At 44.6% G+C, this 13,413-nt stretch overlaps 1 protein-coding gene across 4 annotated transcripts in view; it reads right to left on the bottom strand.

Moving 5' to 3' along the window:
* The window catches only part of NUDCD1 (NudC domain containing 1), a 214,440-nt gene that overhangs the window by 169,763 nt on the left and 31,264 nt on the right, over positions 1-13,413 (bottom strand). For 2 of the 4 annotated variants that reach the window (XM_033933051.1, XM_033933050.1), the window contains exon 2: positions 6,602-6,862. In XM_033933051.1, coding sequence (XP_033788942.1) covers positions 6,602-6,716 — 115 coding nt within the window. In that variant the 5' untranslated portion in view covers positions 6,717-6,862. Of the gene's footprint in view, positions 1-6,601; positions 6,863-12,778; positions 13,088-13,413 lie in introns of all 4 variants that reach the window. The other 2 variants (XM_033933048.1, XM_033933049.1) reach the window with 2 other exon arrangements.

Below are 13,413 nucleotides of genomic sequence, written 5' to 3'. Positions count from 1 at the left end.
AATTCCTCTGAACATTCTCCTCCCCTCCCTCTTCCTCCTCTGACCTCGACCTTCCTCCTCTGACCTCTCCCAGACTCTTTACCGCCGTATGTAACTCTTCCATTTGTAACCCTGCTGTAACTTAACTACTCTGAATATATTACCTACCTGCAAAAATTAACTTCTCCATAATTACATCGTCTAAAATGTAAATTTAACTTGATTGAAAATTGTAAATTTGTAAATTTAACTTGATTGAAAAAAATGCATTGTCCAAAATGTTAATGTAACACTAACGAAATTGTATCTTCGCTGTAATTGTACAGTCTCTTCTTCTGTTAACCGCATAGAACTTCCATGGTTATGCGGTATACAAGAATAAAGTTATTATTATTATTATTATCTCTTTTATACAAAAACTAGCTTTATAGCCCGTTACATTAACGGGTGCTAGAATGTATGTGTGTGTCTGTCTTTATTTTTTTCTCTCTCTGTCTCCTTAGCCGCTTTCTGTATTTCTGTCTTTCTTTGTTTTGGCTGTCCATCACCACCCCTTGTGTGCTCCCCCTGTCCATTCTCCCTTCCTTTTACCTCCACTTATCCAGCAGCAGCCCTTCTCCCTTGTTTACCTCCCCCCTGTCCATCAGCACCTCTTCCTGCTCCCCCTGTCCAGCAGTATGCCTCCCTTCCTTTCCCCCCCATCCATCAGCACCTCTTCCTGCTCCCCCTGTCCAGCAGTAGGCCTCCTTTCCCCCCCTATCCATCAGCACCTCTTCCTGCTCCCCCTACTCCCCCTATCCAACAGTAGGCCTCTCTTCCTTTTTCCCCTGTCCATCAGCACCTTTTCCTGATCCCCCTGTTCAGCAGTAGGCCTCCCTTCCTTCCTTTCCCCCCCCACCCCCTGTCCATCAGCACCTCTTCCTGATCCCCCTGTCCAGCAGTAGGCTTTCCTTCCTTTTCCCCCCTGTCCATTAGCACCTCTTCCTGCTCCCCTTGTGCAGCAGTAGGCCTCCCTTCCTTTCCCCAACCCCCACCAAAGCAGAATCTCCCCTCTGTCTATCCCCCCCAACAATCCAGCATCTCCCATCAATCCATCCTCACCTCTGTCTGCCGTTCGCCATGTGGTCGATCCGCTGCCGACAGGCGCGTCACTCCGCACAGCAGTGGGAGCAGCGCCACCAGCAGCAGTGCCGCCATCAGGAGCCCTTCTCGAGGGAGCGGGACAGACTGCTGAGGAGCTTCGGGGGCTGCTGAGATGGCAGAGACGGAGCGGCCGAGCTGAACTGGCATCCCCCACCCCTCCCCGGTGCCAGCGACGCTCTCCCTCTCAGCGAACCGGGCTGTAAAAAAAGGAGACTGTGACGTATAAGCGCGCATGCGCACTCGTGCCGTCACGACGGAACAGGGAACACGCGGCGTGAGTGCGCATGCACGTTTAACATTTTATTATTATTGATTACAGTAAAGACTCCACATGATTGATTTATTTATTTGAATTAAACAGTACAATTAAATTCAATATAATAGAAATTTATATGCCATCTGCACCAGGACGTAGAGAATGGCACAGTGACAAAATTCATCACCATTCCCATCCCCAAGATTAATTGCAGGAAACCGTCTTCATGTCATTTGTTAAGGAGAGAGGGAAGAATCAAAGTATGAATGGGCATACCCACTGACCCTCAAGTCTTGCATTGAAGTAGAAGGACTGAGCTCCATTCTCATGGAGATGATGCGGTATATAAACTTAAGGTTTAGATTAGATTAGGTTGAGATAGACACTAAAGAATTGCAGTCACACAGAATCTCCTACTCCTTAATGGCATCGTTTGAATGGGTCAGGGCATCGGAAGCAATTGCCACACGCTACCTGCTGTTAACCCGGAAGCCTCACCTCTACTGCGGAGAGACTTCCAGGTTAGTGGCAGGCAGCGCATGGGAATCAATGCTGTCAGGTGTTGAAGAGAGAGAATCCCGAGAAGGGGAGGGGAGGAAGGAAAGACACTGCATAGAGGGAGGGAAAGAAGGAAAGATGGTGTACAAAAGGATGGGAGGAAAAGGAGGAATAGGGGGGGAGGGGAGGAAGGAAAGCTGCTGCTACTTAGTAGCTTCATCGCATGTAATCTAGTCCTAGTATTTCTGGAACGAGTGAAGAAACGATTCACATCTTACCCTTTCCACTCCACTCAAGAATTTTGCCTCTAGCGGCACAATCAAAAAATATTATCAAATTAGTTCAATATGTGCCATCTTATTGCCCAATGTTTATTGATTAATCTTTGCTGCAGACCAGTGGTCCCAAACTCACGGCCCGCCAGGTACTATTTTGAGGCCCTCGGTATGTTTATCATAATCACAAAAGTAAAATAAAACAGTTTCTGGATCATGTGTCTCTTTAGCTATAAATGACAATATTATTCTTAAGACTTAGCCAAAAAGAAAGATTTATAAGCCAGTGGTTCCCAACCCTGTCCTGGAGGACCACCAGGCCAAGCGGGCTTTCAGGCTAGCCCTAATGAATATGCATGAGATAGATTTCCATATAATGGAAGTGACAGGCATGCAAATCTGCTCCATGCATGTTCATTAGGGCTATCCTGAAAACCCGATTGGTCTGGTGGTCCTCCAGGACAAGGTTGGGAACCACTGTTATAAACTATAAAGAGTTTTACCTCATGCAAAATTATCATTTCTTTAATAAGACATTAACTATTTTTTCTGAGGCCCTTCAAGTACCTACAAATCTAAAACGTGGCCCTGCAAAGGGTTTGAGTTTGCGACCACTGCTGTAGACTAACATAGCTACAACACTACTTTAGTTTCTCTTGAGGGATTTTGTCAAATACCTTCTGAAAATCTAGATGCTGTAACCATAAACTCACCCTGGAATTGGACAAATTAGAATTACAAGACTTCCCTTTGCCAAATCTATGTTAGCTCTACCTCGATCTGTGTTTATCAAGGTAAGCAGTAATTTTTGATCTAGAAGACAACTTCTACTTTTCTGTTCAGCAATGACATTACTGACTCACTAGTCTGTTTCCCAGTTTACCCCTATAACCTTTGTTAAAAATGGGTGTTCAGTTAGCCACCTTCATATCAACAGGTTCCTCAGACAATTTAAATGAGAAGTTACAAATTACAGTATGAAGAATATGTCTGCAATTTATTTTTTTAGGTTTTAGAATTTTAGGGTATATGTGCCATCTGATCTTAGTAATTTTTTACTCGTTTGCTAACCTGTTCTACTACATCTCCTCAGTTCACCACAATTTCCTTCAGTTCCTCTAGATCAGGGGTGTCAAAGTCCCTCCTCGAGGGCCGCAATCCAGTTGGGTTTTCAGGATTTCCCCAATGAATATGCATGAGATCTATTTGCATGCACTGCTTTCATTGTATGCTAATAGATATCATGCATATTCATTGAAATAGAACTTATAAATAAAAAGAGCTATGGGGCTCATAATCAAAAAAACAAACGTCTAAAAAGTGGCCTAAATGGGTACTTGGACGATCAAAAAGCCCGATTGTCCAAGTACCCATAATCAAAGCTGGTTTTAGACGTATCTAAAACCAGCTTAGGCCCTTCCCCTGCTTCTAAACGCATAGAGCGAAAAGAGGCGTTTTTAGAGGAGGGGAAAGGGCAGGAGGTGGGCGGGAGGTAGGCCAACCTAGACCTAGGCATGCAGCAGGTATAACCAAAACTTTAGGCAGGTTGCCTAGTCGGCACTTATACGTTTTGACCTAGACCAAGTCAAAACAGGTATAAATGCCTACCCCCTACTGCAACATTTGCTGCAGGAGAGATGGCTCATCCATCTTGCCGTGATGGTGATTGCCCACCCCCCCTACGAACCGCGGCACTTTGGGGTGAGCATCGTGGCAGGGCATCTCCACATTCAACGGATGGCTGGCCTGCCGGACAGATGGGCTTGGCACCCGTCCGTCTGGCCAACGATTTAAAGGTATTGGGGGGGGGAGTGCGTCGAGGGCAGGAGGGCCTGGGATCCCTCCGGCCCGTATTTTAGTGGGGGGGGGGTAGTGGGTTCGCCTGGGCAGGAGGAGTTGTGCTCCTTCTTGCCCGATCTTGTAGGGGGGGTCGTGGCCAGGAGGGCTTGGGCTCCCTCCTGGTCCCATCGTAATCGGCAGGGATTTTTAGAAAGCCGGGAGCTGGTCCACAGCTGCAGACGGGAGATAACCAGAAAGACCCGTTTCAAGATTTTGAATTTACGCCCAGTAGCGTCTATGACGAACTATCAAGACTCAAGGTAAACAAAGCCATGGGACCGGATAACCTATACCCCAGAATGCTCAGGGAGTTAAGGGAAGTCCTGGCAGAACCATTATCTGTTCTTTTCAATCTTTCCCTAAGCACAGGAAGGGTCCCCTTGGACTGGAAAACCGCCAACGTAATCCCACTCCACAAAAAGGGCTGCAGGACAGAGACAGCAAACTACAGACCAGTGAGTCTCACGTCTATAGTGTGTAAACTCATGGAAACACTGATCAAACAGAATCTTGACACAATCCTAGACGAAGAAAAACTGTGTGATCCACACCAACACGGGTTCACCCAGGGCAGATCCTGCCAATCTAATCTGATTAGCTTTTTTGACTGGGTTACTAGACAACTGGACGCCGGAGAGTCAATGGACATGGTATATTTGGACTTCAGTAAAGCATTTGATAGCGTCCCTCATCGAAGATTACTGAACAAGCTGAAATCGATAGGATTAGGAGACACTCTAACTACATGGGTTGGGGATTGGCTGAGCGGTAGACTTCAGAAGGTGGTGGTGAACGGTACCCCATCCGAAGCATCGGACGTGATCAGTGGAGTGCCGCAGGGCTCGGTCCTGGGCCCGATTCTATTTAACTTATTCATAAGAGATATGACGCAAGGACTTAGAGGAAGGGTATCACTGTTCGCCGACGACACCAAACTTTGCAACATAGTAGGCAAAAGCTTATTACCTGATAATATGACACACGACCTACTGTTGCTGGAACAATGGTCAACTACTTGGCAGCTAGGCTTCAATGCTAAAAAATGCAAGATAATGCATCTGGGTAAGAGAAACCCACGTAGAACTTATGTACTAAATGGTGAGACCTTGGTTAGGACCACGGCGGAACGCGACTTAGGGGTGATCATTAGTGAGGACATGAAAGTTGCCAATCAAGTGGAGAAGGCTTCCTCCAGGGCAAGACAAATGATGGGGTGTATCCGCAGAGGTTTCGTCAGCAGGAGACCTGAAGTTATGATGCCGTTGTACAGAGCCATGGTGAGGCCTCACTTGGAGTACTGTGTTCAGTTTTGGAGACCACACTACCGAAAGGACGTGCTGAGGATCGAGTCGGTTCAACGAACGGCCACCAGGATGGTATTGGGGCTCAAGGATCTCACGTATGAAGAAAGATTAAAAAAATTGCAGCTGTACTCACTTGAGGAAAGAAGAGAACGGGGAGATATGATTGAAACATATAAGTACATCACGGGACACATCGAGTCAGAAGATGATATCTTCTGGCTCATGGGACCCTCGACCACCAGAGGGCATCCGCTGAAAATCAGGGGAGGGAAGTTTCATGGCGACTCCAGGAAGTACTTCTTCACCGAAAGAGTAGTGGATCATTGGAACAGACTGATAAAGGCCAGGTGATAAAGGCCAGCAGCGTGACGGATTTTAAGAGAAAATGGGATACTCACGTGAGATCTTTAAGGGAGTAAATTCAGGGGAGGGGATACTTGGAATGGGCAGACTTGGTGGGCTATAGCCCTTTTCTGCTGCTTTTTTCTATGTTTCTATTCTATTCTGTCTTGCTTGGACTGCTTTGGGACTTTGTTTTTGTTTTGTTTTTTTGTTTACTTTAATTTTATTCTTTTTCTTATTATTTGAATTGTTAGATCTTTACTATTTAATAATTGTTTTCTCAGGTACTTTAGCTAGATTGTGAGCCTTCAGGACAGTTAGGGAAGTTCTAAGTATCTAATTTTATTTTATTGTAACCCGTTCTGGGCTCCTGGGGAGGACAGGCTATAAAAATGAACAAATAAATAAATAAATCAGTGGTTCAGGGACATTTCTGCTGCCTACCAAACTTGGCAAAAGGGAGTTTTTGGTCACCTTCAGAGGAAGTCTTCAGCCAACAGCATATAGATTCTCATTAGCTATATTTTGAGGTGTGAGGTGCCTGGAGAGGGCAGGGGAGAAAATACTATGACCACACAATAACTGATAAGCAGATTCTACATCAATTTTGGAGCAAAGGAAGTGCTAGATTATTCCCGGATCAGTTGCTCCAAGCATAAATGCCAAGGCTATGGGTACTTCAGCATCCTCAATATTGAGCAAACTCCTTGACTATGTAAAGAGAGGTATAACTTGTATCAGGTTTAGCACCCCTAATTTATTTTGGAAAGTTGTCTCCTATGTCTCCAGGTGTAACCAGTAATGAATTAAATTTAAATGCAGATGAAAGTTTCAAAATAATTCCAGCATGAAATGTGAATGAAGATGGAAAGCGTGGAATAGCTCACACCATAAAACAGAAAAAAAAACCCAACGCAAAACCAGCTAGATCAGGGGACTAGAACAGATGTATTGGCAGCACTCACCTGCATCCAGCTCCACTCTGTAGCAAGGCAGAGGGTCCAAAGACAACCGGTAACTCTCAAACTTAGGGTCCAACAGCTGCCGATTCACCAACAATGAACGATTCGCAGCTTCCATGCCTAGCACGTTTAGTTCAGAAACCACAGGCGCAAATTCAAAACCCAGCAGGACCCTAGCGCACGAATCCACCTGGACGCAATTTTCACGTTTCACTGCAGGGATATCTATCCTAGTCCATCACTTCCAGATTTCTACAGGACATGCTAGAAAAGAAAGGAAAATGAATATTAAAATTCAGACAGCAAAAACTCAATAGAATTATATTCTAGTACAAACATTGTCATTTGTGTAGTTAGCTATAAATCCAGCAGTTAAATACCCAATTCAGCTTCCTTCTAAAAGTTTGGAAATTATACAGTAGACTCAGTTATTTGACACTCATGGGGATTGGTAGAAGTTGGATAAATGTAGTTTCTGGTTGCTTGAGAGTGGGCAAAACTGAAAGGAGTAATTGTAAGAGTGACAAACCTATTTGTGAGGCAAGTAAGTAAAAGTAAGAGGAAAAGAAGGCCGCTTTGGTTCTTAAAAGTAGTAGCTGAGAAGGTAAGGAATAAGAGGGTAGTTTTCATAAACTACAAAAGGTCACAGAAAGAGGAAGACAGGCAAAAATATCTGGAAAATTTAATAGAGGCTGGTCGTGTGGTCAGGAAATCAAAGATGCAAATAGAAAAATAGCTGACACGGTAAAATGGGGAGACAAGACATTTTTTAGATATATTAATGATAGGAAGAAGTGCAAAAGTAACATTGTGAGACTCAAAGGTGACAGAAAGGAATAAGTAGAAACTTATAAAGAAAAGGCCAAATTGCTTAACAGATATTTCTGTTCTGTGTTCATGGTTGAAGCGCCAGGAGTGGGACCGCAGAAGACAAATGTGAATAGGGATGGAAGAGTGGTAGACCCTGATCAATTTCAATTTTCAAAAGGTTGTGCTCGTGAGGAGCTAGCTAAAAGAAAAGTAGACAAAGCGATGGGGCCAGATGGTGTACATCTGAGGGTGCTGAAGGAACTTAGGGAAGTTCTGGTGGCTCCGCTGACTGACCTAAGAACCTAAGTAATGCCTCTACTGGGTCAGACCTGAGGTCCATCTTGCCCAGCAGTCCGCTCACGTGGCGGCCCAACAGGTCCAGGACCTGTGCAGTAATCCTCTATCTATACCCCTCTATCCCCTTTTCCAGTAGGAAATTGTCCAATCCTTTCTTAAACCCCAGTACCGTACTCTGCCCTATAACATCCTCTGGAAGCGCATTCCAGGTGTCCACCACCCGTTGGGTAAAGAAGAACTTCCTAGCATTCGTTCTGAATCTGTCCCCTTTCAACTTTTCCGAATGCCCTCTTGTTCTTTTATTTTTTGAAAGTTTGAAGAATCTGTCCCTCTCTACTCTCTCTATGCCCTTCATGATCTTATAAGTCTCTATCATATCCCCTCTAAGTCTCCTCCAGGGAAAAAAGATCTAGTTTCTCCAATCTCTCAGCGTATGAAAGGTTTTCCATCCCTTTTATCAGTTGTGTCGCTCTTCTCTGAACCCTCTCGAGTAACGCCATATCCTTCTTAAGGTACAGCGACCAATATTGGGCGCAGTATTCCAGATGCGGGCGCACCATCGCCCAATACAGCGGCAGGATAACTTCTTTCGTCCTGGTTGTAATACCCTTCTTGATTATACCTAGCATTCTATTTGCTCTCTTAGCGGCCGCTGCGCACTGTGCTGTCGGCTTCATTGACGTGTCCACCATTACTCCCAAGTTCCTCTCTTGGGTACTCTCATTCAATAGGATCCCTCCCATCGTATAGTTGTACCTCGGGTTTCTGCTTCCCACATGCAATACTTTACATTTTTCAACGTTGAACTTCATTTGCCATCTTGTCGCCTGTTCTTCTAGTTTGTTCAAGTCTCTTTGCAATTCCTCGCAGTCCTCTTTAGTCCGAGCTCCCCTAAATAGTTTGGTGTCGTCTGCAAATTTTATTATCTCACACTTTGTCCCTGTTTCTAGATCATTTATGAATATATTAAATAGCAGCGGCCTGAACACCGAGCCCTGCGGAACACCACTCGTGACACTCCTCCAGTCCGAGTAGTGGCCCTTCTCCAGTCCGACCTTTTCAATGGTAAGAGTCAGGAGGGGTACCAGAAAATTGGAAAAGGGCAGATGTGGTCCCTCTATACCAGAGGTGTCAAAGTCCCTCCTCGAGGGCCGCAATCCAGTTGGGTTTTAAGGATTTCCCCAATGAATATGCATGAGATCTATTAGCATACAATGAAAGCAGTGCATGCAAATAGATCTTATGCATAGTCATTGAGGAAATCCTGAAAACCCGACTGGATTGTGGTCCTTGAGGAGGGACTTTGACACTCCTGCTCTACACAAAAGAGGAAGTAAGGAAAAAGTAGGGAATTACAGTTCGGTAAGTCTGACTTCTGTGGTAAGCAAATTAATGGAAACACTTTTAAAACAGAGAATGGTGAAGCTTCTGGAATCCTGTGGATTACAGGACCAGAGACAACATGGATTCACTAGAGGTAGGTCTTGTCAAACAATTCTGATCAATTAATTTGACTGAGTGACCAGAGAATTAGATAGAGGGAGTATGCTAGAAGTGGTGTATTTAGATTTTAGCAAAGCTTTTGACACTGTTCCACACAGACGTCTAATAAATAAACTGAGTGCCCTCGGGCTGGGTCAAGAAGTTGAGTGGAAGGCGACAGAGGGTAGTGATCAATGGAGATCGCTCCGAGGAAAGAGATGTTACCAGTGGTGTGCCTCAAGGTTCTGTTCTTGGGCCTGTTCTTTTTAACAATTTTATAAATGATATTGCTGCAGGGCTGTCGCGTAAGATTTGCCTCTTTGCAGATGATACCAAAATCTGCGATAGAGTAGACACCCAGGATGGTATGAATATCATGAAGAAAGACCTGGCGAAGCTTGAAGAATGGTCTGAAATTTGGCAGTTAAAATTTAATGCTAAGAAATGCAAGGTCATGCATTTGGGCTGCAAAAACCTGAGGGAACGGTACAGTTTAGGGGCTGAAGAACTTATGTGCACAACAAAAGAGTGGGACTTGGGTGTGATTGTATGTGATGATCTTAAGGTGGCCAAACAGGTTGAAAAAGTGACAGTGAAAGCTAGAAGGATGCTAGGGTGCATAGAAAGAGGTATGGCCAGTAGGAAAATGGAGGTATTGAAGCCCCTTTATAAGACTCTGGTAAGTCCTCATTTAGAATATTGTGTACAATTCTGGAGGCCGCACCTTCAAAAAAGATATAAAAGGATGGAGTTGGTCCAGAGGAAGGCTATTAAAATGGTGTGTGGTCTTTGTCATAAGGCGTATGAGAACAGACTTAGAAGATCTCAATCTGTATACTTTGGAGGAAAGGCGGGAGAGGAGAGAAATGATAGAGACATTTAAATACCTACGTGATGTAAATGTGAATGAGTCGAATCTCTCATTTGAAAGGAAGCTCTGGCATAGGATGAAGTTAAAGTAATCTAATGAAATACTTTTTTACAGAAAGGGTGGTAAATGCATGAAATGGTGTTCCGGTAGAGGTGGTGGAGACAGAGACTGTGTCTGATTTCAAGAAAGCCTGGGATAGTCACGTGAGATCTCTTAGAAAGAGGAAGAGATAGATAATGGTTACTGCGGATGGGCAATTTGGCCTTTATCTGCCATCATGTTTCTATAAACTCTGTATTGACTTGATATTAATATTGAAATACAGTAAATAAAAGCAAAGAATTCCCCTATCCTAAGGCCTGAAATTCCTTTCTCCCTTTTCCTTCTCATGTTCCAACCTCCTCCATTCTCTCTCTCACTCCAACTGCAGTTTTGTCTCCCCACCTTGCCTTTCTGGTCTGAATCATTCTCTCTTCCTCAGTCTATCATCCCCCTGCCCCCACTTGTAGATCCAGCATGTTTCTTCCTTCCCACCCTCTTTTTTGGTCTGGGTCATTTTCTCTACTTATGGTTCCAGTATCCATCCATCTCTCCTCCTGTGCCCTCACTGCAGGTCCAGCATCCATGTCCCTTCCTCCTCCCCTCCCTCCCAGTGGGGTTCTGATCTCCCTAACTTACCTGCAGCTCTCCCGAAGCATCAGCAGTAGCCACAAATCTACCTCCCTCCCTCCAACCCCTGAAGCAGCAGCGGCAGCTGGCCCTGATAACCCCCCCCCCTTCTTCCCTCCGGCCTCCAAAGCAGCAGCTGTAGCCAGTCCTGACAACGCCCTTTGCTCCCTCCCTTATCCGAAGCAGTAGCAGCAGCCAGTAAGCAGAGGCAGTGCCGTAAACAGTTTGCTTCCAGCCAGCCCCGGCAGGGCCTTTCCTCTGCTGCGTTGGAAGTGACATGGCAGAGAAAAGGCCCTGCCAGGGCTGCCTGGAAGCAGCCTGTTTACAGTGCTGCCTCTGCTCACCGGCTGCACCTACTGCTTCAGGTAAGTGCGGGAGGAGGAGATGTCAGGAATGGTTGCCGCTGATACTTCAAGGGCTGGAGAGAGTGAGATTTGTGGCTACTGCTGATGCTTCGGGGGCTGGAGGAAGGGGAGTTATTGGATCAGGAGCACGAGAGACAATATTTTTTTGCCAGTTGGTCGAGAGTACCGGTTAGTTGAATACCGGTTAATTGGAATTGAAAAGCACTTCTGCTATATTTTTATTATATTAAAGACATGCATGAAAAAGATGCCTCATCTAAGTGAAGTGCTTTCATGGCCCTTTCCAATTTCTATCACTTTATATTCTGTTTTGAGTTTACTTTATGAGCATGTTTGTACCGTGTTTCCCCGAAAATAAGACCTAGGATGATTTTCGGGGTAGGTCTTAATATAAGCCCTACCCCAAAAATAAGCCCTAGTTCCTGGAAGCCTAACCCGAATGTCCCTGGATTTGCTGGTAGTAGTGCTTCCCCCCACCCCCTCGGCCGCGCAACCAAACCCCCGCTGACCCTCCCATCTTTCCATCTCTCCCTCCCGTACGAACCCCGCCGACCCTCCGACCACAAGACTTACATACCTCCATCCAAAGAGCAGCGTCGGAGGCCTTCTCTCGCCTGGGCATTCCCTCTGCCGCATCACTGATGATGTCATCAGCAACGTGTCAACCTGTTTAGAGTGCTGCCGATGCTGCTCTTTGGAGGGAGGTATATAGGTATTGCAGTCGGCGGGGTTCGGATGGGAGGCAGAGATGGTAAGATGGGAGGGTCAGCAGGGGTACAGCTGCATGGCGGGGGCTGCTCAAGAGTTCTGCTGCACGGGAGAGATAGAAGCTGTGCAAGGGTTCTGCTGCACGATAGATAGGAGGGAGGGAGGGATAGAAAGATGCTGCAGAGGGAATGCACAAGGGGATAGGTGAGAGGGGAGGAAAGATGCTGCACATGTGGGGGAGAGAAAGGAAAGAGGAAGAATTGGGGTGAAGGAGAGGAAGGGAGAGCTGATCAATGTACATGAAAAAATAAGACCTACCCTGAAAATAAGCCCCAGTGCATTTTTTTGGCCCCCAAATTAATATAAGACACTGTCTTATTTTCAAGGAAACACGGTAGATCAAAGTGTTATTATGTGTTTCACAAAAACAAAAAACTGTGGATACAGATGTTCTAGAGATAATTTATTATACACTGACATATAAAAACATGTCAGTGTATAATATAAAAACATGTCAGTTTTATCATTGATAAAATGATAAAAAAATAGTGATAAAAATCCAACTGGACCCTACACGGTCCGTGTTTCGGCGAACATGCCTTCCTCAGGGGTCCTAAAAGAAAGAGGTAATGAATAATGATAAAGAGAAAGATGAAAAGATAAGAAGTGACGGTGATGCTAATTTTTAATCTTTCTCTTTATCATTAACTCTTCCTTTTGGGACCCTTGAGGAAGGCATGTTCGCCGAAACATGGACCGTGTGGGGTCCGGTTGGATTTTTATCACTGTATTTTTTATCATTGTACTTTTTTCATGTTTTTATTTGTCAGTGTATAATAAATTATCTCCAGAACATCTGTATCCACAGTTTTTTGTTTTCATCGGTGGATTGTTTTCACTGTGGATCACTGGGCCTCCCCATTTTTCTTTGGTATGTGTTCCACAACCTATTTATACAGATGGGAAACTCCACTTTACCTTGGAATCTCCCACAGCCTCTCTTAGCCCTGTCAAGTCCATCAGATAACTCTCACATAAGTAAATTCAAATTTAAAATCTGTCATGCGTTCTCACTGTTCCAATGGAATAGGTCCCTTCCTTCTTGTAATATAATTTCCCAGCACTCTGGAGAAGGAGAATGGGGACTGAAACAAAGCCAGCTCTGTTTCCTCAATCTGGTGACCTTCCACCGACACCTCCAGCACTTCTGCCAGATAGTTATCTTGATATTGTATACTGTAGGAAACAACTCGTACTCAGGGAACCTGCTGTCTTGACAAAGCTGTTCTGAAAATTAGAAAGAGTAAGAAACTTAAAAGATATTAATATAAACTGAATTTAGTTGCTTTTCATATGCAAGGATGAAAAATTGTCACCTATTTATCATGATGCTTGAAAAGCTTATACAGTAACATTCTTGGGAAATTCTTACATTTTCTAATAAAAAGGTTATTTCACTGCCTGCAAAGAACTCAAAAGCAGCAAAGTATAAGAACACACCAATAAGGCAAATCAGCCAAGAAAGATTTAAGGTCTGACCATTGTCCCAAAATGGGGAAAAAAAGTTTTAGTAAACCAAAGAATAAAATGAATGGCAATCTTTATTCATACCT

The sequence above is a fragment of the Geotrypetes seraphini genome, chromosome 2 (genome assembly GCF_902459505.1).
Source record: "Geotrypetes seraphini chromosome 2, aGeoSer1.1, whole genome shotgun sequence".
Taxonomy (NCBI): domain Eukaryota; kingdom Metazoa; phylum Chordata; class Amphibia; order Gymnophiona; family Dermophiidae; genus Geotrypetes; species Geotrypetes seraphini.
The sequence above is the reverse complement of the archived record's forward strand: the minus strand, read 5'-3'. Positions and strand labels throughout refer to the sequence as shown.